Here is a 27,615-nt window from a genome sequence, read left to right on the forward strand (position 1 = left end):
AGCATGGCTCAGCGCGTGCACACCGCTCCCATTGGTGGAAAACCTTTGTTTGTGTCAGCTCTAACCAATGAGCGCCCGAAACCGACGCGTGGACACCGCGTGGCTGAGGGAATGTAGTGCGTGCTAAGCAGATGTGAGCACAGGAAGTTAAAGGCAGACAGAGCAGTACATTTGTAGTAAACACACTGAGACCTGGGAACAGTCGGGATCTGACTAAGTCAAGTGTCATTATCTCACACACTGAACCTGAACACACAGTTAACCATTAGTATCATCAGGGTGGGCTGGAAATATGACACAAAAACAGACAGAAATTAGCAATACCATAAAATACAGTGTGTAGGTTTGCTACTGTATAGGAATGTATGGTCAAGTTTTCAGTATGAATATGATACACAATGAGTATAATAAATATTTATCTGGACAGGCATTTGTATACCTTTATGAGAGAGCTGACAGTAAGAGATGGTAGGAGTTGATGTTTTATGGTATATTAGGAAAACTAAGATAAAATGCATTTTACAGATTAGGCTATTTGCTTTGTGTAGGCTACGATGGGGTCATCCCTATGTTCCCTGGTCCCATAAGCCTCTGCCTTCGCTGATTTAATTCAGCATTCTGTTAAGGTTAGGGGCTACAGTTAGGGTCAGGGTTAGGGGCAAGTGTTAGGGTCTACATAGGCCTATTTACTGTGGAATTTGGCACTGATTGTGGAAAGCATAGGACCCAGGGGACGTAGGTACGCTCCCGGCTACAACCACACTGTTATCACCACTGCCAACATTTTTCCTTCTAGCACTCCCAATATCCACAAGACAATATATAATATTAAGGTATGGTTTATTTTAAGCAATCATATGTATTTTGTTAAGAATAGTGAAGGATTTGTTTAAATTATAAAAAAACATCAAGCTTGACAGTTGATGCCTAACCTTGTGAGCAGTTGATAAAGCAACCTTAACTTAAGCTCCACTGACATGTCCTGGATCACACAGCCCACCTCAGCATTCCCAAAGAAGGAGAAGAAGCTAAACCTTTCCTTGATTCTGAGAACCTCTATGCTTCATATCCATGTTGCCCTCAAAGTTGAGCGTGACACATGACATGTAACCTTAAAAACAGCTGTTGACAAAATGACTAGTATCATATAGAGTTGACAGTGAGCTGCTGGTGTAAATGGCAATCAAAAATATACAATCCACTGTGCTCATATTACCAACACACTTGTTGTATTACCAAGCTGAGAAGGGCTTTCACACAGCTAATCTAGGACCAGGCATAGAAAAAGTGTACACACTGCAAAGAGAGTTGATAGGAACCTAGCAGCTTATTTTTGTCCCAAACCTAAAGAAATAAATGAAAAGCGAATGTATTCATCAGGAAACCTGATTGCAACTACATATTTGACTTTAAAGAACAGAAGTTAAAAAAATATGCATATACTGTACATATACAGTATAAACACGTACAAAGTAACACTACTTTAAGCTTTATGTGTGTTGTATATGTGTGGTCTGAACACTTTATATGCGTCTGTTCTCCACATTTAAAAAGATGCCACCGAACGGGTCACGGTGGTTTGATGCAGAGGTGAAGTGTTTGGACAGATAAGCACAATTACACTAAAGCACGGGGCAAGGGGCACGGGGTACGGGGTACGGAACGAATGGACAGTAAGTGATGGAGCCCAAGGCCCCCCGGAGCTCGAGGGATCGGGATCCGGGCTTGCCTCTTGTACAGCTACATGGCAGGGTGAATGCAAATGTTTATGTGAACCTAATTCAGCAACATGAAATACCTTCACTGCAACTGTCTCCAAATCAGCTGCGATTTTCATGCAGACAATGTCCCCTGTCACACTGCAAAAGAAGCTAGGAATATTAAAACAATGAAATGTCCAGCCCAGAGTCCAGATCTTAACTCCATAGAGAATCTCTGGAAAATCCTTGTCTAAAAAGTCATGTCTAAGAAACCCACTACAGTTACTGAACTGTGGAAGAGACTGAAGAAGAATGGACCAAGATCAAACCAGAGCAGTGTGAGAAACTAGTGATGTCCTGTGGGCGCAGATGGGCTGAAATCATTCAAAGCTGTGGCCTCTACACTTACTGTTCATTTCTGAATCCTATAGAAATCTTCTCTTCTGACACAATGGTTACTGGTCTATAATTTTGAGCACTGTTTTTTTTCACTAAATAAAGTTTTTTGTTGAAATGTATTAGTTATTTAAAAAAACACAGTGGATATTCTTTCAAATTATGAACAATAAATAACTTACAGGATTAAGAATAAATCAAGAATTGATTGTTCTCTAATTTTGATCTCCATTGTGTGTCCATATACACTATATATATATATATATATACACACACACAAACACACACACACACACACTGTGACGCTAAGCAGTTTCACAGTCGTTTTCTCTGTAATCTATGTGAGTGTGGTGTCATACAGTGTTGTTGTTGTGGGCTTTAGATCTGAGGCTGTTTTATATCTGATGATATCACATTGTTCCCTTCCGTCAACTTTCACCCACTTCTTTTAGAGACCATTATCATCAAAGGTATACTCCACCCAAATCCTCAGTCTTTGCTCTGCTTATTGTTGGATTTCTGAATGTACCCCTAGTAAAGAGATTGCATATAAAGTGACAGTTAATATGTTTTGTTGGAAAGTGCAAAGTAACGCAAAACAAGAACACACCAAACAACCAAAAACACACACACTCATTCTTCTAGTATGAACATACTGCTCACTAGTGGAGGAAATATACTGTTACAGTTGTAAACTTGACATGTGATGTAGCAACACAATCCCAAGGCAGATCAAATATCATGCTTGGAGGACATCATGCTTAAAACCATTTCTTTCTCAGCTTTTACATCTTCAAATAACTTTGAATTATTACACAATTTAAGAACCTTTCCAGCAAAATGCTGAGTAACAGTAATCTGACCGACTTGTTATGTACAAACACATCAAAATCTGTTATTACTGAAAATGCAATAAACGTCGGTACAAAGGGCCACCTCAACAAAAGAGGTCACTAAAGTCTCTGTAGTATTTACATAAATAAATAAAAGATTACAGCCTGATTTACACATTTTGCCTTGCAACGTTCCAGTGACAGCTGGACAGTGACAATGTCAGCTGGGATCGGCTCCATCACCCCCCGCGACCCCGACCCCGGGATAAGCGGTTGAAGATGAATGAATGAATGAATGAACTTTCCAGTGATTTTTTTTTCTTCAAAATTTCTGAAAATGAATTTAAAAGAAATAATGAAAAACGAGAATAGCATAGTTGTAAGAATGATGAGTCCCCAGATGTAATCCTTTGTGGAGGCTCATTTTGCTTTAACTACAGCCATCAGTCTGTTTGGATATGTCTCTATCAGCTTTGTGCACCTAGACTGGGAAATATTTCCCCATTCTTCCTGCAGAACTGTTCGGGTTCAGTCAAATTCTGTGGTGAGCGGTGATGGACTGCACTCTTCAAGTCCATCAACAGATGTTCTGTAGGATTCAGGTCTGGGCTCTGACCCGGCCACTCTAGGACATTCACCTTCCTGTCCTTTAGCCACTCTGTTGTTTTTATGGAGGTGTGTTTTGGGTCATTGTCATGCTGGAAAATGAACCACCTGCCTATTTTCAAGTGTCTAACAGAGGGCTGCAGGTTTGCCTCAAGAATTTGGGTGTACTTGGCAGCATCCATTTTCCCATTCCATTTTGAATTCTTTGTGTGCACTACTAGGAGTGGAATCAAGGAACAGCTGATTTTATTCTGAAGTACAATCAAAAACTACAGGATGTCAGGTGCAGGCCAATTACCTTGTTGTGTAATCTGGAAGGTGATTATTGATACCTGAGAATGTTTATAATGCTTATTCTAAATGGACTCATCACTTTTCCAACCCTGCTATTCTAGTTTTTCTTTTTTTATTAATTTTCAGAAATATTGAAAAAAGAATTCACTTGCATGTTGTGAGGCAAAATGTGTGAATCACGCTGGATATATTTTTTTATGATTTATCATTTCAGGCTGTAAAACAAAAAAGTGACTATTTCAAAAGGGTATCATGGGACCCCCTCGAAAACGAGTTGGTACAACTCAAGGGGTTTATCCCATCAAATTACTACATTTCAATATATATTTTTCTATAGGCACTGTATCTTAGCCATATAAATGTTGGTGAAATAGGCTTTATGAGGCACCTTCCACTGTAATAGGCCGTGCCTAGCACAAATCGAGGATGAGTGGACCAGTTTTAAAAGTAGTGTCTACCCATGCATTTTAGGCGATACAGTGTCAGGATTCCGGTCCTGTCAGTGTCTTCCCTCTTCCTTTTGTGTGAGTTTGTCTCCCTCGGTCTGTTTCTCCCGGCTTGTGTCGTTCCCTTTGTGTTTGTCTGTCGGAGCTGGTAGGCGGGGTTCCACCCATAGCTCATCTCCTCATCACCGTCTGGATAAATAGCCGGATGTGGCTCGCCCAATCAAATCTATCTCTCTATTAGATTTGATTGGTTTTAGTCAGAGTGTAAATAAACGTACTCACTGTTTTAATCACACCCTCGACCTTGTTTTGGCTTATGCCAATGGAAGCGATTCCATCTGCATTTAATTTAATGCCTTATCTTAATATTCAAGATTCCTGTGCTAACATTAGTTTCTCTGAAATTGATCACCTTGTTGACAGTGTTGCAGGCTCACTACGAACAACACTCGACTCTGTTGCTCCTTTAAAAAAGAAAATAATGAAACACAGGAAGTTAGCTCCATGGTATAACTCACAAACCAAGTAATCATGAAAATTGGAAAGTTAATGGCCTCTACTAAATTGGAGGAATCTCACTTAGTTTGGCAAGAAAGTCTAAAAACATATAGGAAGACCCTCCGTAATGCCAGAGCAGCCTATTACTCATCTTTAATAGAGGAGAATAAGAACAATCCTAGATTTCTTTTCAGCACTGTAGCCAGGCTGACAGATAGCCACAGCTCTATTGAGCCATATTCCTAAAACCCTCAGTATTAACGACTTCATAGCTTTCTTTAATGATATAACTATAACTATTAGAGACAAAATCAACTCGCTTGGCACCAAATTTTCTTCAAACACAGGAACCTTAGAAACAACTGTACGACCTGATATAATCCTGGACTGCTTTTCTACAGTTGATCTGAACAAATAAACCTCTACTATTTCGCCATCAAAGCCTTCTTCTTGTCCCCTGGACTCTATTCCAACTAGGTTACTCAAAGAAGTGTTACCTTTAGTTAGCACTCCTGTGTTAGATATGATTAACATGTCTTTTAAAGTGGCTGTAATTAAACCTCTTCCTAAAAAGCCCAGTCTTGAGCCAGAGGTACTAGCCAACTATAGACCTGTATCTAACCTTCCTTTTCTCCCTACGATCCTTGAGAAAGTAGTCGCCAATCAGTTGTGTGACTTTTTAAATAATAATGAGTTATTTGGGGACTTCCAGTCAAGATTTAGAGCGAATCATAACACTGAGACAACACTGGTAAAAATGACTAACGACCTTCTAATAGCTTCAGACAAAGGACTTCTCTCTGTACTTGTTTTACTAGATCTAAGTGCGGCCTTCAATACTATTGATCATCACATCCTGCTACAGAGACTGGAGCATCTAATTGGCATTAAAGGAACCGCATTAGGCTGGTTTAAGTCATATTTATCAGATAGATCTCAGTGTACATGTTAATGACAAATCCTCCATGCACACTAAAGTTATTCACGGAGTCCCACAGGGTTTCTATTCTATTCACCTTATATATGCTTCCCTTAGGAAATATTTTAAGGAAGCACTCCATAAATTTTCATTGTTATGCTGATGATACAATATTATATTTGTCGATCAAACCAGAAGAAACAGCTAGCTAAACTTCAAATGTGCATTAAGGAAATAACAAGCTGACCTGCAATTTTCTGATGTTAAACTCAGATAAAAGATGAAGTTATCTTACTTGACCCCAACGGCCTCCGAAACTCTGGATGATGTTGTGTTGTCCTCCAGCACCACAGTAAGGAATCTGGGCGTTATTTTTGATCAGGCTATGTCCTTCGATTCTCACATAAAATTAACGACTGCATATTTTCACCTGCGTAATCTTGCGAAAATTAGGAACATTGGGCCTCATTTCTCAGTCTTGCAAACGGGTGCAGATCTGAGCGCAGAATTGGTCGTATGGCAGGACCCACGTGTGATTTATGAAACATTCGTATCTGACCAATCTCAGCGTACGAATGAGCGGGCCTTGATAAATGTGGCGGCTGAATTCGATCGTCATTAACATGTTACCCCCTTAATTATTCCTGGTTCGGAGGCCTCGCCCACTGAGGTCAAACATGCAGAGGAGAAACGCTGGTACGAAAAGAAACTTTTCCGACACACAGATCGGCATCCTGACATCCGAGATGGAGCAAAACAAAGATGTGTTTTTGGCAGTCTTAAGAGTGGAATAAAAGGGGCCCATAAAAACGCTGTATGGAAAAGAATAACGGAGGCAGTCAACCCGAAGCAGCGCTCCACTGTGACCGGTGCGCATGTCCGCGCTGTTGGACAGGTGTTGTGCCAACACCGGTGCTCTTGCTCTGTAGCGGGGTTTGCCAGCGGGGTTATTAGGTATTCTGTTAGGGGATAACCTTTGTCACCTAGAAGAACCATACCAAGATGTTAATCATCTGATACCTTGTTTGATTTAATGCAATTTATCGAGGGTAGCCACTAACCGAGGAGATGACTTTGGCTCTGCAGTGCGTCTCGCTGCAGCCGCGCGCCAACACATTCATTCATCTTCAACCTGTCGGGGTCGCGGGGGGCTTGAGCCGAGCTTTTGAAATATAAAAGAATCGTGTGTGTCCCCCTGGCCACCACGTTTAAAAGCGATAGCTTGGCATCACAAATCACCTGTACATTTATCGAGTGGTAGTTTTGGCGATTGATGAATGCGTAATCATTCATGGATGGTGCCTTACTAACGAAAACAAATCGAAGAGAACATATTTCTCCTGTCTTAGCTTCTTTGCACTGGCTACCTGTAAAATCTAGAATAGAATTTAAAATCCTTCTCCTTACCTACAAAGCTGTTATAGGTTAGGCTCCGTAGAATCTTAAAGAGCTCATAGTACCGTATTACCCAACTAGATCGCGGCGCTCTGAGAATGCAGGGCTACTCGTCGTTCCTAGAGTCTCCAAAAGTAGAATGGGTGGCAGAGCCGTCAGCTACCAAGCTCCTCTCCTCTGGAACCAACTCCCATGTGTTATTCCGTCCCCATATTTATTTTTGATAAAGCTTACGAGCCCTTAGCTATGTTGTTATTTTTAAGCTCATTTTGTTCTGCTTAATGATGCTGCTATAGGCCTGGTCTGCCGGGGGATAATACTTTTCCTGAAACTCTGAGCTTCTCTCCTCTCTGTCTGTATCATTCATGTCTCATCAATGCATGTTACCAATTCAACTTCTTCCCCGGAGTTGTTTGTGCTTTGTCGTCTCGCAGGTCTCTGCTAATCGTGGTGGTGCCTGCTGCCGTGGTCCTGCATGACACTTCCTGCTACTATTGTAACTATTATTCATATATACTATCACTAGTCTTATAAACTATAAAATGTTTAGCCATAAAACACCATCAGTAGTATGTCTCGCTGTATTGTAGCTGCTATTGTCGCTACTCATCATTGATCATGTTTGCCACCATTATTATCATTTTCATATTCTATCACCTTAGCTGTGCTTGTTTCTACTATTCTGCTTCATTAACTGCCACAACATATAAGTCATATTCACATTACTTTAGATAATATTATAGTTACTGTTACTTTTTGGTTGCTTGCATCTCTGGAAGTGTGTTTGTCGCTCTGTCTTTCAGCGTGCTCACACTGTCCTTTTGGCCGCGGCCAAAACCGGTTTTTCAGCTAAAGTCTAGTACCTTTAATTAGTGTGAGCGCACCCGCTCCGCGCTCAACTGCGGCCAGCGGACCGTCCACGGCCCGCTTGAAAGAGGTGGGCTTCAGCGGAGCCGTTTGCACATGTACGAGCACGAGCGTGCGCACGTGCACGCGCACGCGCACGAGCCCTACGGCAGTAGCGTTATGTCCGCCTGTTCGGACATGTAAATAGAAGGACGGACCATGCGCGGACATTTAACAACAACAACAATGGTGGTGAAAGGTTCACGTTGGTGTGGTGCGGAGGTGGAGTGTTTACTGCAGATTTGGTCGGATGAAAATATTCAAAAACAGTCGACAAGACGCACAAAAACTCCGAGGTCTATGGAAAGATTTGTAAACAAAGCCACACACGCATCAATGCGTGTGACGTGTTACGGCTTGATGGCGTGTGGACAGCAAGAAGCATTGGCCGAGGCCCTGGTAGTGTGAGTACAAACGGGGCTGGGGCGCGGGGGGGAGAGGGAGGGGGGACAAGTACCCTAAAGTCCGGGTCTCGGTCCGGGAGGACAGTGTGATCACGCCCTTTGTGTCTGTCTTCGTCTCTCTTTGTCCATCTGTCCGTCTTTTCTCTGTTTCTCTCTCCTTTTCTTCCTCCCCAACTGGTCAAGACAGATGGCCGTCCTCTAGAGAGCTGGGTCTGTCTGACGTTCCTGCCTGTTAATGGGAAGGTTTTCATTTCCAGCGTACTCTACGGGGGAATTGTTGGGTCTATGTAGATCATAAATAAGTCATAGAGTGTGGCCTTTACCTACTCTCAAAAGTGTCCTGAGATAACTTTTGTCATAATTTGGCATTATAAATAAAATTGAATTGAATTGAATTACGCTGAGAGACAGGAATTGGTTAATTTCAGCTTCAGGGGGCAGATCGGAAAATTTGGGAATTGCTTTTGGATAAAATGTCTCATTTGAAGCTACCTGAAAAAGTGGTTATTAGGCAGGCTGTATTTGTCCAACATAGATGCAAAGGACATAAAAACACCTCCGTCAAACACGTCATTAAGCATTTTGAGGCCCTTATCTGACCATATGTGAAAAGGATGTGAGGTTTGAAATAAATAAGAGAAGGTCATCAGCATAGAAGGAGAGTTTCTGGACTAGACCAAAACGAGTGGTGCCTTCAAACTCATTCTGGTTTCTAAGCCGGATGGCTAATGGTTCGATGGCTATGTTGAACAGCAAGGGTGAGAGCGGACAGCCCTGCTGGGTCCCACGTTTGAGAGGGAAATATGCTGAACAGATGGACTTGGATGCTAAATGGACTTATATAGCGCCTTTCTAGTCTTCTGACTACTCAAGGCGCTTTCACAGTGTTTGTCACATTCACCCATTCACACAGACGGTAGTGGACATCTACATACAATCTAATTTAATGTAACCATTTACACCACATTTACAGGAGCAATTTGGGGTTCAGTGTCTTGCCCAAGGACACTTTGACATGTGGATCGGGGGGGGATCGAACCGCCAATCTCACGAATGGAGGACAACCAATTTTGCTTCGGGGCCACAGTCGCCAGACACCTTAAGTGTTTAGAGATCCAGAGGAGGTTACATACAAAAACGCCAGTTCCGGCGCTGTGTCGAGCGTCTCTCTCTCTCTTTTCCGCACTTTTTAGCTATTTTATCTTATTTACTGTCTTTTTATTAGTCAGTGGATGTATCGTGTGAGCAGTCTGCTATGTTTTACAGAGACGTGGCTCCACTAGGAAATCCCGGACTCTAACGTAACTGTGGACGGCTTTCAGACTGTTCAGGCGGACAGGAGTCACCGTGAGAGTGGCAAGAGGAAATGTGGGGGACTTGCTATTGTTATTAACAACAAGTGGTGTCATCCTGGACACGTTACTGTAAAGGAGCGTGTGTGCAGCCCGGACATTGAGCTGCTTGCCGTGAGTCTGCGGCCATACTATCTGCCGAGGGAGTTTTCACACGTGATCGTCCTGGTTGTTTACATTCCTCCGACTGCAAACGCGGCGCGCGCGAGTGACGTCGTCCACACCGTCGTCGCGGGCCTTTAGACACGGCACCCAGACGCATTCATTGCAATATTTGGGGACTTCAACCAAATCATTGTGACTGCAACACTGCCCACTTTCAAGCAGTTTGTGGACTGTCCCACCAGGGAAAACAAGACACTGGACCTACTGTATGCTAATGTTAAGGAGGCTTACAGCTCCACTGCCCTTCCTCCTCTTGGAAGATCGGACCACAAACTCATCCACCTGCAGCCCCTGTATAAGCCCCAAGTCCAGCGGCTTCCTGTGACCACCAGGACTGTGAGGAGATGGTCACAGGAGACTGATGAAGCTTTACAGGGCTGCTTCGAACTTACAGACTGGGATTTGCTCTGTGATTCACATGGAGAGGACCTAGATGATCTCACGGACTGCATAACAGGGTACAATCAATTTCTGTGTGGACAGCGTTGTTCCTACAGTGACTGTGCGCTGTTTCCCAAATAACAAGCCGTGGGTCACCGGAGACATCAAGGTCCTGCTGAATGAGAAGAAGAGGGCATTCAGAGAAGGGGACAGAGAGCAGATGAGGCAGGTCCAGAGGGAGCTGAAGGAGAGGATTCAACAGGGTAAAGACACCTACAGGAGGAAGCTGGAGCACAAACTCCAGCAGAACAATTTAAAGGATGTATGGAGCGGCATGAGGAGCCTCACTAGCTACAAACCATCTGGTAGCCAAACAGTAGGTGGTGGTACTGAACGTGCCAATGAGCTGAATCTGTTCTTCAGATTTGATGAAAGGGCTCTGGACCAACCCCCGGACGGCTCCTCCACAACCATCCACCTCCAAACCTCCAGCCCTGGTGTCACCCCCCCCCCTCAATTCCTTCCTGACTTTGCCCTACCTGTCCCCTCCCCCCGCCATCACCTTTCTCCACCCCCAACAACGCACACAGCAGACAGACCTTCACTGCAGAGCATGGGAGGAAGGAGCTGTGCAGACTCCGCCCAGGCAAGGCAGCAGGTCCCGACGGTGTCAGCCCGGGGGTCCTCAAAGCATGTGCGACCCAGCTGAGTGGAGTCCTGCAGTACATCTTCAACCTCAGCCTGAGTCTTGAGAAGGTCCCTGTGCTGTGGAAGACATCCTGCCTGGTACCAGTACCAAAGAAGGTGTGTCCCAGCACCTCCGAAGACTGCAGACCGGTGCAGCTGACATCGCACCTGATGAAGTCCCTGGAGAGGCTGGTCCTGTCACTTCTTCGGCCCCTGGTCAGCTCATCACTGGAGCCGCTACTGTTTGCCTACCAGCCGAGACTAGGTGTGAAGGACGCTTTCATCTTGCTGCTCCACCGTGCCTGCGCCCACCTGGACAGACCGGGAACCACAGTGAGAATCTTGTTCATGGACTTCTCCAGTGCGTTCAACACCATCCGGCCTGCTCTGCTGGGACGTAAGCTGACGGCGATGCAGGTGGACCCTCCCCTGGTTTCCTGGATTACGGATTACTTAACGGGTCGACCACAGTATGTACACAGTATGTGAGACTGCAGGACGGAGTGTCTGACACTGTGGTCAGCAGCACTGGAGCTCCACAGGGAACTGTTCTTTCCCCCTTTCTGTTCACCCTGTACACCTCAGACTTTCAGCTCCTCTCTGAGTCCTGCCACCTGCAGAAGTTTGCTGACAACTCTGCAATTGTTGGCTGTGTCAGTGAGGGGAAGGAGGAGGAGTACAGGGGCGTTGAGGACTCCTTCGTTGACTGGTGTGCAGCTAATCACCTGATTCTAAAAGCCACCAAGACTAAGGAGCTAGCGGTGGATTTCCGCAGGAGTAAATCTGCCCTCACACCTATCTCCATCAACTGTGGATGTTGTCCAGGATTACCTTGGAGTTTACCTGGATAACAAACTGGATTGGTCCAAGAACACTGAGGCTGTTTATAAGAAGGGCCAGAGTCGTCTCTATTTCCTGAGGAGAATCCGGTCATTCAATGTGTGTAACACCATGCTGAGGATGTTCTACTAGTCGGTGGTAGCCAGTGCCATCTTCTTTGCTGTTGTGTGCTGGGGCAGCAGACTGAGGGCAGCAGACGCCAAGAGAATCAGTAAGATCATCAGGAAGACTGGCTCCGTCCTGGACTCTTTGGTGGCGGTGTCTGAGAGGAGGATGCTGTCTAAACTACACAGCATCCTGGACAACAACTCTCACCCTCTCCACCAGCGGCTGACCTCCAGCAGAAGCACCTTCAGTCATAGACTCATTCTCCCCTGGTGTAACACTGAACGCCGGAGGAATTCTTTTCTTCCAGTGGCCATCAAACTGTATAATTCATCTCCCCCCGGTCAGGTAAGAAACAGTGGAGACACTGTATCCTGAGGAAATGTCACTTTGTCACTTTATAACACCACTGCATCACTTTATTTAGTTGTATTGTAAACTTACTTCAGTCAGAAATGCTGCTTCACTTTACTGTGGTTTACTGTAACTAACTTACTTCAGTAAGAAAGGCTGCTAGACTTCACTGTACTTTACTGTAACTTACTTCAGTAAGAAATGCTGCTACACTTTACTGTGGTTTACTGTAACTAACTTACTTCAGTGAGAAAGGCTGCTACACTTCACTGTACTTTACTGTAACTTACTTCCGTAAGAAATGCTGCTGAACTGCGCTGTACTTTACTGTAACTTAGTTCTGTAGGAAATGCTGCTACATTTTTACATCCTTATCACTTACTTAGTTTGTACTTATTTTATTTCAATATGCTGCTAAACTGCACAGTACGTATTGTTGTATATTGTATATACCTCAATGTCTCTTGCACTCTTTCACACTTAGTTATGTTTGATTTATTTTATGTTAGCTTTATTTTGATTTGATTATGTTAGCTGTAATTGTCACTCTGATCCTTTCCCATCTTTGTACTGAAACTGTTGCACAATAATTTTCCTCGGGATAAATAAAGCTTCTTGAATCTTGAATCTTGAATCTTATCCTTAGAAATAAAATTAGAATCAAAGCCAAAATTCTCCAAAATGAAAAATAGAAATCCCCATTCCACCCGGTCAAAGTCTTTCTCTGCATCTAGTGCCACTACGACCTTAGGAGTGTCCGACCCAGGTGAAAATATGATGTTGAGCAGCCTTCTGGTGTTGAAGAATGGATGTCTCCTGAATGTGAAGCTTGTCTGGTCCAGTGAGATTATCGATATCACACTTTGGAGGCAGAGGGTGAGGACCTTAGCAAGGATCTTACAATCTACATTTAAAAGTGAGACCGGTCTGTAGCTGCCACATGAGGTAGGATTCCTGTCTTTCTTCAGGAGCAATGAAATGGATGCGTTATACAACGTCACTTGCAGTCTGCCTTCAGTAAAGGAGTCATTGAACATTCTCACAATGATGGGAGCTAATAGCATCGAGTACGCCTTAAAGAACTCGACTGTAAAACCATCTGGACCAGGAGATTTCCTGTTTTGCATAGACTTGATCACTTCATGCACCTCCAACAGAGAGATGGGTCTACCGAGTTCCTTCGTGATATTTATATCAATCTGAGGGTACGTTAAATGGTCTAAAGGATCAGGGGTCGCTGCAATAATTGGGTATTGGGTGAATGCTGCGGCTGTGAGCTGTGGCCTCAAGGTCTTAGGTGCCTCAAGGGGCAGTAGCCCTTGAACACCGTGGTGGACACAGGTGGTCAGGGAAGCGGTCCGACTGAAGAAGGAGTCCTTCCGGGATATGTTATCCTTTTGCAAAGAAGTCATGGAGAAGAACTTTAGGGCGGCACCAAGGTGATTCTGGAAAACCATTCGGCAACTCAGGAGGGGGAAACAGGGAACCCTCCAAGCTGTTTACAGTAAGGGCAGGATGTTAGTGACCTCAGCTGATGAGGTAATCGGGCGATGGAAGGAGCACTTTGAGGAACTCCTTAATCCGACTAACCTTTTGTAGAGGCAGAGCCGGAGGCTTATGTGGGATCATTGTCAATATCTCTGGCGGAAGTCAAAGCCCTGGGGATTGATGAGATTCGTCCAGAAATGCTGAAAGCTTTAGGTTGGCAGGGGCTGTCTTGGTTGACACGTCTCTTTAACATTGCATGGAAGTCTTGGACAGTGCCAAGGCAGTGGCAGACCGGGATGGTGGTTCCCCTGTTCAAAAAAGGGAACCAGAGAGTGTGTGCCAATTACAGGGGTATCACACTACTCTCGCAAGGATCCTGGAGGGGGGATGTGACCGGGTCCCCGGAGATACTGTGGGAGTATGGGGTGAGGGGGTCACTTCTGAGGGCCATCCAATCTTTGTACACTTAAAGCGGAGCTGTTTCCGGATCCTCTGCAGTAAGTCGGATTCGTTCCCGTGGGGGTTTGCCCCCACCAGGGTTTCGCTTTGTCACCAATCCTGTTTGTGATTTTCATGGACACGATATCGAGGCATAGTCATGGTGGGGAGGGGTTGCAGTTTGTTGGGCTGAGGATCTCGTCTCTGCTTTTTGCAGCTGACGGGGTCCTGATGGCATTGTCGGTCAGTGACCTTCAGCACTCACTGGATCTGTTCGCAGCCGAGTGTGATACGGCTAGGACGAGGATCAAGTACCTCTGGATCTTGTTCACAAGTGAGGGGACGGAGCAGGGAAAGGAGCTAGTTGAGGTGGTTCGGGCATCTGGTAAGGATCCTCCCTGGGCACCTCGCTAAGGAGGTGTCCCAGGCATGTCCAGGTGGAAGGAGGCCTCTGGGAAGACCCAGGAATAGGTAGAGAGACTATATCTCCACACTGGATTGGGATCCCACAGTTAGAGCTGGTTAATGTGGAAAGGGAAGTTTGGGGTCCCCTGTGAGAGCCGCTGCCCGATCCCGGGTAAGTGGTTGAAGATGAGTGAGAGCTTGATCTCAACCTTGGCAAAGATTGAGATCAGCAGCACTCAGAGTTGAGATGTGAAGGGAAAGCGTGATGACTTGACGTCACAGGTGACATGAAATACAGTGATTCTCATTACGATTTTTCCAGAGCCTTTCACTGACATGACTGGGACCAGAAAATATAGTGGAGATTAAGATTAGAGAAACAAGCAATAATTCCTGATTTATTCTGAAATATTATCATTTGTTGTTCATAATTTGATAGAATATCTGATGTGGCCATACCACTGCTGTACTAGCGTGTATTATTAAATAACCAAGGCACTTCAACAAAAACCTTTGTTTTGTGAAAAAAAAAAAACAGTGAGCAAAATTAAAGAACAGTTACCATTGTGTCCGAAGAGAAGATTTCCACAATGTTTTTTTAGGGCTCTATGATTCAATATTTTTACCTTCAAAGAACTGCTTCACTTGTTTTACAGTGTGACAGAGGACATTGTCTTGCATAAAAATTGTAGCTGATGGGGAGATAATTGCAGTGGAGGTTTTGCATGTTGCTGAAGGAGGTTCACGTAAACATTTGCATTCACCCTGCCATGTAGCAGGACAACAAGCCCAACTCCTGCTGCAGAAAGCATCCCCAAATCATGACACTTCCTCCTCCAAATTTAGCTGGCTTCTTTACACATTTTGGGTTCAGTCTTTCCCCAGTCCTACACCGAACATAATGTTTCCATCAGACCCAAATAAACTGAACATACTCTGATCACTGAAGTGTAATCTGGACCAGTTCTCCTCTGTCCACACAACATGCTCCTCAGCAAAGTCAAGTAACCGTTTCATTCTTTCTGCTGATGAGAGGTTTGGTCACTGCAGAGTGGGCTTTCAGTCCCAAAAGTCGTAAACAGTGAAACACTGTGTGCAGAGATAGATCCTTGCCCTGTTCAGCACTGAACTGGAGACCAACTCCAGCTGCAGTGTTGAACTGATTCCCCATTGAGTCTTCTCATAGTCCTGTCCTCTTGTGCACTTGTTTTACGTGGACGACCTGCCTTTTTGAGGGACTTAAATGAATCTGTGTCCTTGTAAAGTTTCAATCTTCTTGAAATCACAGACTGTGAACGCCCAACCTCTCCGATGGCGGAGAGGGTCATCCCTTTGGCCTTCATCTGGACAACCTGCTGACTCAGGGTTCAGTCACCTTAGAGCAGCTCGCCATCTTGCAAAGTAACCAGTAGAGCTGCCAGATAAATAGGGTGTGTCCAACAATGAAGTCAATTGTCACCAGATCCCTCTCAATAACTGAGAGGGATCTGAAAGAGTCTCTAATTTTGCTGTTTTTTTCCCCACAAAATAAAGGTCTTTGTTGAAGTGTCTTGGTTGTTATTTGGCAGTTTTCCAAGCCTTTATTATAAAGGACAGACAGGAAATAAGGTGAGAGAGAGAGGGGGCAACATGCAGCAAAGGGGTCAGTCGAACCGTTGGCCGCTCCCAAGGACCTTCAGCCTCTTTACATGGGCCGACTGCTCTAACCACTGTGCCACTGGATGCCCCGTGCCTTGGTTATTTAAAAAAAAAAACATGCTAGTACAGAATAAGCACAACTGATATATCAAACAATGAACAGTTAAAAATAACAGTATTTCTGAATAAATTAAGAATTAATACTGTCATTTTTCCATTTCAATAGAAAATGTAAATATTTCAGGAGCACCGAAACTGCATTACACGGGCTTACCAGCGCAACGCAGACAATCGATCCATCTTTTCTGTAGCACAACCCTCTGCCGATATCTGCACTCAGAATCCAGCTCGCACCACAGTACAGAAGGACAAACTCAACGGTATCCATTTTTAAAAAAGCGTGCAGTTTAACAGCGGAAGCTAACAAGTCATTCCAAACGTTATGCAGCACCGAGATTCATCTCCATCAGAGAACTCGACGCGTAAAGTGTTCTAGCAAGACTGCCGCCACTACAGAATACACCCACAGTCCACTCTGAGCTGAAAGTTTCAGGTTTCTTCGCCGGTGAAAATATATTGTAAATTGTTGATTTGAATTGATTATTGTATCATTATCAATTAATTGTATTTTTTGTGTTAATATATATATCAATATTTATTCATGCCAATCAAAACAATTGAATTGAGAGAGGCACATCAGCATCAGACACGGTGGTGTAGTGGTTAGCACTGTTGCCTCACAGTGAGAAGGTTCCTGGTTCACCCCGACTGGGGCCTTTCTGTGTGGAGTTTGCATGTTCTCCCCTTGTCTGCGTGGGTTTTCTCCGGTTTCCTCCCCCATTCCAATAGACATGCACGTGTTAGGTTAATTGATTTCTCTAAAATTGCCCGTAGGTGTGAATAGTTCTGTCTCTGTTCGTCTCCTTCTCTTCCCTGTTACACTGGCGTCCTGTCCAGGGTATACCCCGCCTCACGCCCGATATCAGCTGGGTTCAACTCCAGCCCCCCCCTGGTTGAAGATTGATGACATCAGCTTATTTACCATATTTGTCTTTTGTTTTGTGGGCGTGTCAGACTGCAGTGAGATGTTGCCACAGCGACAGTCAGTGCTCTATGACCCTTGGAGCAGACAGCCACCCACACAGAATGTATTGGAGCACACCTCTCCAACTCATGCTTCTAGCTCAGACTGCATCTCTGATCGCTTTGATCCCACAGTGAGACACCCTGGTGAACATGGTGAGATTTGTGTGGAGAGAAAAAAATTTTTTAAATTGCCCAAACAAATATTTCACTGAACGCTGATTGGTTCATGGATTATGTTTGAATGTCAAATTTTAGAGAAGTGCACAATATATCTCCTTCAGGAAAGGAATGTGAAAACCACTCCTTAGTGACAAACTTTGCTCAGAAACAAGTAACTTTAATCAGTGTGAGACGTTTGGTTCTCAAACTGTGGTACTTGTACCAATAGTGGTGCTCTCTGGTGGTAGGCGAAGGAATCAACAACATGAAAAAAGGAAAAATATGAACTAATATACTAAGAAAATACTTTAACTTTTAAGATCTGTGATATGTAATTTAAAATAAGTTCAGCATTTCCTGTAAATTCTTTCATTATCAGCTTGCTACATAGCCATGCTCAAGAGCTAAACTGATGGTAAGCAGAGGTAAAATGATTGGTTTGAAAACACCGACATATCAGTTCTGATGCTGCCCTTTCCTACATTGTGGCAGAAGACAGTCAACAATAAATGATCTTTTGACTAGGAAAAAACCTTCCTGTCTGTAGCTGAGGAGTGTGGGCCTACGCTGCTGTATTTTAACATTGGTCTTAGTGGTGGTACATCATGTAGAAAGTCTGAGAACCACTGTATTAGGACAGAAAAAGAAGAACACAGAAGCGTCGAAGCAGTTAATGCACAATGTGATTCATGGATTGTATCCACATGGTTAAAAGGGCACATATTACAATTCACTTCAGATAAAAAAAAAAGCCAACATTTTAAATTCTCATTTATTCATAGATGAGATACACATTTAACCTGTTCGAACAAATAGAGTATTCAGTAGATAGAAGACAAGGCAGTGAACACACGCCACTGCCGTTCAGTCACTTGCAAAAAATGAATGAATGTTTCCAAAGTGAATGATAGCAGATCAAAGTGCTGACAGTTGTGCACTCAGCTGATCCCCCCCGATGGCTCAGCATCCATCTGAAAATACAGCAAGTAATGGTTCAGATATTACACTGAACAGTAGTTACGGCCCCAGTGCTACAGTCACTTTTCATTTGACAGATACAGACAACAAAATATGTATACAGATGGAACTGTAAAAGTGTCAGAAATGGAAATGCAAGACTTGTTCCCAACCAGTCTTCTCAGCAGGCTGCTGCAGAAGGCCAGTGGGATCGTTTTTGTTGTCTGGTCAATTCCACAGCAAGTCAGGAATGGAAAGTCCCGAGAGCCTTGGTATATGACCAAACTCAAACACTGAGAGTACATTACTTACAATGAAAGGCTGCCAACACTCATTCCATGTCTTCAGGACTGTTTCAGGATTCTGAACAAAAACAAACATATTCAATTGCATTCCAAATCCCGTATTTTATCCATTCATCATTTAAAGTAAACAATTTCGGTTGAGTTCTAAAAGAGGGATCAATTCCTGATTCAATTCTATGGCTAGGAAATATGAAAATACCATCAATCAACACAATATTAGTTTGCCACGATAATGGTCCTAAAACCTCCAACACAAAATCAAATTATGCAACGTCAGTTATAGCTTTTGCGCTCAGTTGCTCTTCATATACAGTCTACAGCGGCGCTCCGCCATGTTTCAAAGAACGTAGCTGTCCATGTTAAGTTCACATGTCTGTAGTAACTGCAGGACAGGCAAGGGTCGGTTATAAAAACTAAATCAGTTGGACATTTGAAGATACGGTTGGTAGCCTGCTGGTTACCAATTGGCTCTGTAGGGAACAACGACCTAACGTGCTGACAGGTTGTGTTTTAAGTGAAGCTAAAAAGGAAGAATATTCTGTTAAACAGATCGGTGAAGCCATTTGGCCCTCACTGGTCTCGGAAATTTGCTGGACATGATGTACGTTAATGGCAGTGGGTTTACTGTGGACTAGTAAAAAGGTAATCACACACGACAGTGTAAGAAAACAGCTTTGCCCGCCTTATTTGCTGTAACAAATAAAGCACTGATGCCAGACTGAATTAAGATAGCTGCGTTTGCCAGCTGTCGTTTGATAAACACTAAATTCATCGACTGACCGATCTAGGTGTGGACAAAATGTAGGCCTGTGTTCTCATTCCATAGATCAATGTTGATAGTTGACAGGTCTGACCCATTCATCTTGGGTAGCCCTTCTGTTACTGCCTATACTTTGCCTCATGAGTCTCCAGTCCATAAATATTTAAGTCTACGTGCTTGCAATTTCAATATTGCCCAATCTCATCTCTGGTTATCACTTTTTTTTTTTAAATCATGGATGTTCTGCAGTAATATCCCACAAGGCTCATGGCAGTGAACACGTGGGTAAAGCGAAACCACAGATTTACTGTCTGAGGCATTTCCAACGACATGACCCTACAGGTAAAGGTCTGTCGGGATAGACCTCAGCTTTCAACGGTAGACACCACTTCTATAACCTTATCTTACAACTCAGGACACTCACCCTTGTTGTTGAATCCCTGCTGGAGACATGGATAAGGAGACTATCCTTTACTGCAGCAGAACCCTGCGAGAGCCGTAATAAGAACTTAGTGAGGAATTCAATTCACAACAAAAGTTCTCAGGACACTTTACAGAGCAGGTTTGGACCACACTGACTTATTTATGATTTACCTGGATCCAACAATTCCTCCATAGAGTACGGTGGTGGCGACAAAAAACCTTCCCTATAACAGGCAGGAATGTCAGACAGAGCCAGCTCTAAGGAGGACAGGAATGTGTTGACCATCAGTACATTCAGTTTATTAGTGCACTACTTCATATGGGTCCCAGCCATTTGGACAAAAAGACTCATTTTGGAGGTCATAATTACTCACATCCAGTGGTGAAAAGTAACCAAGTAAATTTACTCAAGTACTGCAGCCTTAAAATGAAATTCCGGCATAAAATTATCCTTTGGTCTTTTGACACCCACACCAAATAAGCCATCAAGAGTTTATTTTGTGTAACAATTGTTAACCGAGAAATCCGGTAGAGTCACTAACAGTCGAAGTGGCTAATAGTGATTAGCTTGGGGCAGTATGGTGAAGGCATTCAAAACGTCTTTAACGACTAATACTGCTCAAAATAACAGCAAACCTCTCAGTAGCATGAGAAGAGCCCCTACACAGAAAACAAAGCACCATTTGGAGCAGTGTTAGTGGTTAAAAAAAGTTACTCTATTGCCGTCACCAAACTGTTCTGAACTGACCAGTGCTTGCCACATCCTGCTGTTAGCAAATCCCCTTGACATCTGTTAATAGTTCATACAAAGGGGGGGGGGGGGGGTGTCTAAGTGTCCAAAATGACCATTAATGATTTTATGCCAGAATTTCACTTAGAGTGCAAATCTTAGGTACTTCTACTTTAAGATAAGTTTAACCTTAATTGGTCTGCAGGGGGGAAAAAATTCAGTTGAAACAGCACAGACCACAACAATACGCCTACAGATGAAAATAGTTTAGAAAAGCACATAAAATGATTGGTTAACTCCTAAGCAGATGTGGGCTGTGATGGAGTTTGAAAAGAGGGCAAGAAAGATCTGTTTATTTTGTTCAAGTGTCACTAGTCTATGCTGAAGCAAACTGGGAATGACAGCTTGTAAGAGGATAAGCGTGTTTCAACAAACAAACCAGGACTCTAAACACAAGCAGCATAGAGTCCAACGATGCCAGATGTTGAAATTTGTCTAGCACTGACTTTTGAACTAACCAGCTGATGAACCAACTGGCTGCAGATACCATACAGTGCTGTCAAATGTACATCCAGACATTGAAAGAAAAAAAAAAGATAAACCTACTTACTGCTTACACAACTTCATGAGACTCTTGTTTCTGCCATCTGTCACCTAAAGACAAGACAAGTTTAGGCTAAAATCTAATTTACCAAAACACACAAGGTTAACTTCACTATCAAAAGTAAATGAACATGTAAGGCTTCATAGTCAATTCATCTGTATCAAGAACCATTCTATGTTCAACCAGCTCAATCAATTGGGAGGCCTCAGTATTCTCCAAGTGGATTCTGGTAAGTTTCCTGTGAGACTAGCGGGATGTCAGAGTCACTGAGCACTGTACATCTGGTGAGTCTGACTACTAATGTGGCACTGCCTGAAATTACCGACACGATCATTATATAGTCACCTCCCTGCACTGTGTTCTGTGGTAATATCCCACAAGGCTCATGGCAGTAAACACGTGGGTGAAGCGAAACCACAGATTTAATGTCTGAGGCATTTCCAACGACATGGCCCTACAGGTAAAAGTCTGTCAGGATAGACGTGAGCTTTCAACAGCAGACACCACTTCTCTAACCTCATCTTACAACTCAGAACACTCACCCTTGTTGTTGAATCCCTGCTGGAGACAGGGATAAGGAGACTATGCTTTACTGCAGCAGAACCCTGGAAGAAGTCAGGCATTTCTGTTGATTATGAGGGGGACAAATGGCATTTACTTGTTACCACCTCATACTACCTTACAAAACACACATTTGTCAGAAGAAAGGCACTGTAACATCACAGTTCAGTTTAGATAATGGAATCAGCATTAGTAGAACACAGCATGTATGCACACCTTCAGTTTTCAGTCAACACTACAGACAATTAAGACTCCCAATTTAAAGATGGAAGACACTACTTCATGGTGTATTCCTGTATGTTAGGAATAAGTACAGATGCAGGGCCAATGCTTTCCAAGAGGACAAGTATTTCAACAAACAAACCAGGACTACAAACACAAGCAGCATAGAGTCCAACGATGCCAGATGTTGAAATTTGTCTAGCACTGACTTTTGAACTAACCAGCTGATGAACCAGCTGGCTGCAGATACCATACAGTGCTTTCATTACATGCATGTCGTCACTTGTCCACTAGCTGACCTGTACGTTTTACAGACTACTTGGTTTACCATAAGTTGGTGGTACTCTTCCTGGTATCACATTTGTCCATTATAGCATCTACCTGTTGATTTGTTAACAGCTCTGTGGCAGGGAGGGCAGTGGCCTCATGGGAAAAACTGATGTCAATGCACATCCTCTGTACTTAAATGATGTTGGATCAGTGCTGAAGGCCAGGGCAGTGAGGAAACCTGCAGGAGGGAGAACAAAAGCTGACCATATGTTCCAGAACCATCCCTTTAGTCAGTTATCAGTGCAGCATGTTGTTCAGAGAGGCAGCTGTCACTCACATTTCAGAGCAGTTGAACATATTTTGCAAATCATCATGACACTTAACAGTAAATGGATTTTTTAAGTCAACTTACCCAGCTGGGCTGAGGTCCTCAGCACCTGCCACAAACAATACTATTCAGATTAACCAGCGATAGGTTTTTTTATTTTTTTTATTTAAAGCATATAAAAACAAAGTAAGTAACAGTTGTCAGTTCCCATTAGTAACACTACTGCAGTGTCAGCAGCAGTGAGTTGCAAGAGAATCAATCTCTGTATGCACTGTACAAGCTCTATGGCCCACTTGCCAGGACCAGAGCTCACACTGTGCCAACAAAGTGAGACTATAACATCCTTCCTCAAATTCATGTAATGTTCTGCAAGGGTTCTGTTTGGTTTCCTCTACTGCCCGCTCAACTTTGTTAATAACTGCCTGGAACCAAATTGGAACCCTGATCAGGGCATGATAAATGCAATTTACAGGCACTTCATGGGAAGCACAGGCAGGCATGACTGGTCTAGCAGCTGCAACATCACAACAATAACCAGAAGTGTACTACATCGGTAAAAGAATAAAACTAACAATAACAAAACTATAAAGCTATTATGTGATTTGCTTTATTTTGGACCACCAAGCAGCTTGGGCCATTCCTGTAGTGCTGGATCACATAAACATGAAAAAAAAAAATTCAAAAATTGGTGGATCTCTGAGGGTTGTTTAAAAAAATAATTCTAGGAAAAAGGTGTTGATTTGTTTCTTTGATGACACTATTAACCTATTACCAAGACGACAAATACTAACCTCATGTCCCAGAGGGGCAGCACAAACTGTCCAATAACGCCGCCCCCCCATCATCACTTTCAGCAATAAGGCCATAACCTGCAAAAGAGAGGTACGTTTTAATCACAATTTTGTACCATGCCCAAGCATGAATTTCAGCTAAAGTCTAGTTTGTTTGACCAGTATGAGTACAAGTGTTCGGTGCTGTCAGGCGCTTGCCACCCAGGATCAGATGGTTTATTATATCCACACGTTAGTAGTGCAATTAAAAAGAATAAACAGTACAAAAATGTACTAGCAAAATGTATGCCTTTATTAGTAGCCTACATTAAGCACAATGCTGGGTTTTTTTAATTAAAAAAATTATGTATTTTCTTAAATTAAAAAACTCAATGAAAAACAAATATTTGAATATTAGGATCCAGCCCTAATATTTTCAGGGTATTTCCTGCATGCCTAAACCAGTAAACAGAGGATGGGTGTGCCAGGCCTCATTGTCACCTTTCAGCAACCAACAGCGCAGAGGTGAAAGCAAAACCTGTTGTTATGTAGCCACTGTTGTCCTGGGATCAGCCACTGCACAGAAGAATCCCACTGACTGAGTCTGCACTGTGGCTCTGATATCTGGACTAGACAAAGCCAGCCCTGGCCCAACCCTTTCCCTGGAGGGCCACTGTCCTGTATGTTTTCGGTTTCTCTGCTACAACACACCTGAATCTGATCATGTGCTCATTATCAAGCAGCTGAAGCTTGTCACAGGTTTGATAATCGTTACTCGGGTGTGTTAGAGCAGGGAGAAGCCTAAAACATGCAGGACGGTGGCGCTCCAGGAGCAGGGTTGAGCAGCCCTGCTGTAAGCACTCGCATTTTTTACTGTTAACAGATAATTTGAAATCAAAATCTTAAAACTCAATACAATGCTCATTTGAGACCTTGTTGAAGCCTGAGAATTATTCATTAGTTGTGTCTGGAGTAATTGCCTTTCCATACTTCTTAGAACAATGGTTTTGTAATTAGTTTTGTCATGAGAGTTTTGTCATGTGCCCATTCACATACAGTCCATACAAACCCAACACAATTCAACTAAGGTTAACTGAGAAATTAAAGCATGGTGGACCAGATCCAATCAGATTTGTGTAGAGAATTAAAGCTCTAACATCACGACTGATTCTAGTTTCTAGATATTCTAAATATTTGAAATTGCATTTTTTCAAGTCATAACACAAATTGTGGATATCTGTAATTGCATTACTTGTAAAAATGTATTTCGGAAGGTCAAAATTACACTATGGATATCAGGCCTTGCTTTTCAATTGGATATCTGTAATTATAACCAATAGCTGAAATGAGTTGACATTAATATTCATGCTAAATATCTGAAATATAATTATAGATATTTACAATAGAAGGCCAAATACATATGTAGCAAACGTGACGTCATTTGTACTAATATGAAGTTGTGGATTTCGAAATGTTCTATTTCACTCGCTAGAATTGAACAACTATCTGCAATAAATGTCCAATCTGGCTCTTTACTGTTTAAAGTGCGCAGTAGCTTTGGGTGAGCCATGGACGCGCCCGGGGCTCTATGCAACAGTTACTTCATTTGAGAAATTAACACGCGACATGATTGGCGTCATAAACCAATGCACTCAAGACTTTCCACATATTACAACATGCTTATAAAAAATCGTTAGCAATTTAAGCATCGTAATGCCTGGCATCTAACGTTAGCCTCTGTGCTAAACCAAGAAACGTGGTGCCCAGAATTTGAGCACGAAACCTTTGAAATGTCCACTAAAATCCTATTAACGTCCCGTTACTTATCCACGGCGGCAACGTGTGTACAACTGTGTGCAGCGCGTTTCCGCTTAATCACTTCATTCTTTATATTTACCTCTATTTGCGCAGCGACCAGTAACTCGTAAGACAACGAGGCGATGAGAGGACCCCGTGACGTGCCGCAAACCTATTTATAGGATGGGTTACGTCAGTTGAAGTCGCTTTTCGGCCTGTTTTCGACACTCACTGTTGCGTTCATGGCAGCTCTGGAATCCAAGAAGCGTAAGTTTTGCTGAGCTGAATCAGATAATAAAATTCAAATTCGCCCGACATCGTCCCATAGATATAACTAATAAATAAAAGACTGATGCAAGAAATTCCCATTTTTCACAACTCATCTCAGATAAAGATAAATGATAAAACGACCTCTTCTCCACAATTGCTCGTTTAACTAATAGTGATTTTAAGAAATCTTCCATAGTTCCAACCAAACATCTCTGTGAGGACTTTGCAAACCACTTCAGAGGTAAAGTCGTTGGTATTAGGTCCACTCTTTCAGAACAAAACAACGTTGCTTTTAACAGACGTGAACTATCACTTTTATCTGAGGACACAATGGAGCACTTTGTCCTGGTAGAGTTTTCTCCCGAGTTAACCCAACAACCTGTCATATAGACTACATTTCCACATCACTCTTAAAACAATTTTATGTGTTCTTTGAGTTTGAACTTTTGAACCTTGTGAATTGCTCTCTCCAGACGGGTGTCTCCCCAACTGCCTTTAAAACAGCAGTGGTGAAGGCCCCTCTGAAGAAGAGGAATTTGGATCCTGACAATTTCCCCAACTACCAACCTGTATCTAACTTACCCTTTTTAAGCAAAGTTTGAGAAAAGCTGATTTTTATCCAGTCAAATTATTTTCTTAACAGCTACACGATTTTAGAACAGTGTCAATCTGGTTTTAGGATGAACCACAGTACCGAGACAGCCCTCGTGAAGATTGTTAATGATCTCAGGTGTAACATGAACTCTCAGACACTGTCAGACATGGTGCTACTGGATCTAAGCGCTGCTGTTGATACAGTAGACCACCACATATTGTTTAAGATAGACCCAGATACCTGATGGGCCTCTCTGGTACTGTTCTTAACTGGTTTTATTCTTACCTCACAGATTGTCCCTTTCTTCTCAGCAGGAAGGCATGAACTTAAGTGTGGGGTGCCCCAGGGCTCAATCTTAGGTCCAATACTTTTTAATTTATATATGCTCCCCCTTGGGGACAGCATCAGGAGGCTACGCTGATGATACACGGCTCTACATCGTCTCCTGATGACACAGGGCCTATTGATTCCCTTTTAAACGGTATTTTAGATCTAAAGTCATGGATGGCAGAGAACTTCTTACAGGCCAGGACAAAACAGAGGTTTGAATAATTGCTCCTGAAGGCAAGAAAGAGAAACTTTTACCACATCCGTTCATAATACAGTCTATGGTTCAGATCTCCGACTTTTGAGACTTTTTTCATACCTAGATATAATATGTAGCATTAGAAAGTATAAATGAGGACAGAGACAGTGATATACTTGTTACAACTGCATTTTTAGAGAGATAAAGAAACTTCTGGATTATTGCGCTTGCTCTCCTTAGGACACACTCACACTGTCCATCCATACCGTGCCAGAACACGTTTCACGGCTAAAGTCTAGTTCGTTTGAGTGTGAGTGCAACCGTACCGTGCCGTCCACGGCCCGTTTTGGAGGGGTGGGCTTTTGTAAAGTACGTTTTCACATGTACGAGCAGGAGCGTGCGCATTAATGTGGAGTCGGTGTGTTCTTATGCAAAAACTATGTCGGACTCCGTAATTTTCTCTGGTCCCCTGCCCAACTTGACTTGCGATGACATGTATAGCCGCATGTCATCATTCCGTCGCTGGCTGTCTGGATGGTGCCCGGTAAATAATGTGGGCTTCGTAGATAATTGGCAGTCTTTCTGGGGAAAACCTGGTCTTATTAGGAGAGATAGTATTCATCCTACTTTGGAGGGTGCCGCTCTCATATCTAAGAACCTGGACGCAGTTGTTAGCGGTCTAAAACCATGACAACCCAGTGTTGGGATCAGGAAGCAGAGTCGCAGTTTAATACACCTCTCTGCGCTGCCCTTATCGCAGGTGCCCAGGAAGCAGAGTGGCAGTCTGACAGCGTGCTCACACTGTCCTTTTGGCCGCGGCCAAAACCGGTTTTTCACGTAAAGTCTAGTACCTTTAAGTAGTGTGAGCGCACCCGCTCCGCGCTCAACTGGGGCCAGCTGGCCCTCCACGGCCCGCTTGAAATAGGTGGGCTTTAGCGGAGCCGTTTGCACATGTACGAGCACGAGCGTGCGCACGTGCACGCGCACGCGCACGAGCCCTAC

General features: G+C 43.3%; 1 protein-coding gene across 3 annotated transcripts; it reads right to left on the minus strand.

Moving 5' to 3' along the window:
* Positions 1–18,253: 18,253 nt before the first annotated feature.
* On the minus strand, positions 18,254–25,378 carry LOC310955737 (uncharacterized protein). 3 transcript variants are annotated; one of them, XR_014593455.1, is made up of 10 exons: positions 25,323–25,378; positions 23,447–23,524; positions 22,740–22,764; positions 22,439–22,565; positions 21,817–21,899; positions 21,281–21,324; positions 20,112–20,164; positions 19,942–20,004; positions 18,765–18,815; positions 18,254–18,466 (listed from the first exon to the last, which is right to left on the minus strand). XR_014593455.1 is itself a non-coding variant. In XM_083925747.1 (9 exons), the coding sequence occupies exons 5-9, from the start codon at positions 21,895–21,897 to the stop codon at positions 18,434–18,436; spliced, it is 315 nt and encodes a 104-aa protein (XP_083781873.1). In that variant the 5' UTR covers positions 21,898–21,899; positions 22,439–22,565; positions 22,740–22,764; positions 23,447–23,524; positions 25,323–25,378; the 3' UTR covers positions 18,254–18,433. The 3 variants fall into 3 exon arrangements, 1 of the variants encoding a protein (XP_083781873.1); XR_014593456.1 differs by having other exon boundaries at positions 20,112–20,198; XM_083925747.1 differs by lacking the exon at positions 21,281–21,324 and having other exon boundaries at positions 20,112–20,198.
* Between the last annotated feature and the right edge of the window lie 2,237 nt (positions 25,379–27,615).

This window comes from Echiichthys vipera (assembly GCF_963691815.1).
Source record: "Echiichthys vipera genome assembly, chromosome: 13".
NCBI classification, from domain to species: domain Eukaryota; kingdom Metazoa; phylum Chordata; class Actinopteri; order Perciformes; family Trachinidae; genus Echiichthys; species Echiichthys vipera.

Bases quoted from the DNA above. Each gene is read 5' to 3' on its own strand.
- LOC310955737 (XM_083925747.1), bottom strand. From the start codon at position 21,897: ATGCCTGACTTCTTCCAGGGTTCTGCTGCAGTAAAGCATAGTCTCCTT. The intron at 20,199-21,816 runs GTGAGTGTTCTG...TGTCCTCCTTAG, and splicing joins GCAGGGATTCAACAACAAGG to AGCTGGCTCTGTCTGACATT. The intron at 18,467-18,764 runs GTAAGTAATGTA...CTGTATTTTCAG, and splicing joins AGTGTTGGCAGCCTTTCATT to ATGGATGCTGAGCCATCGGG.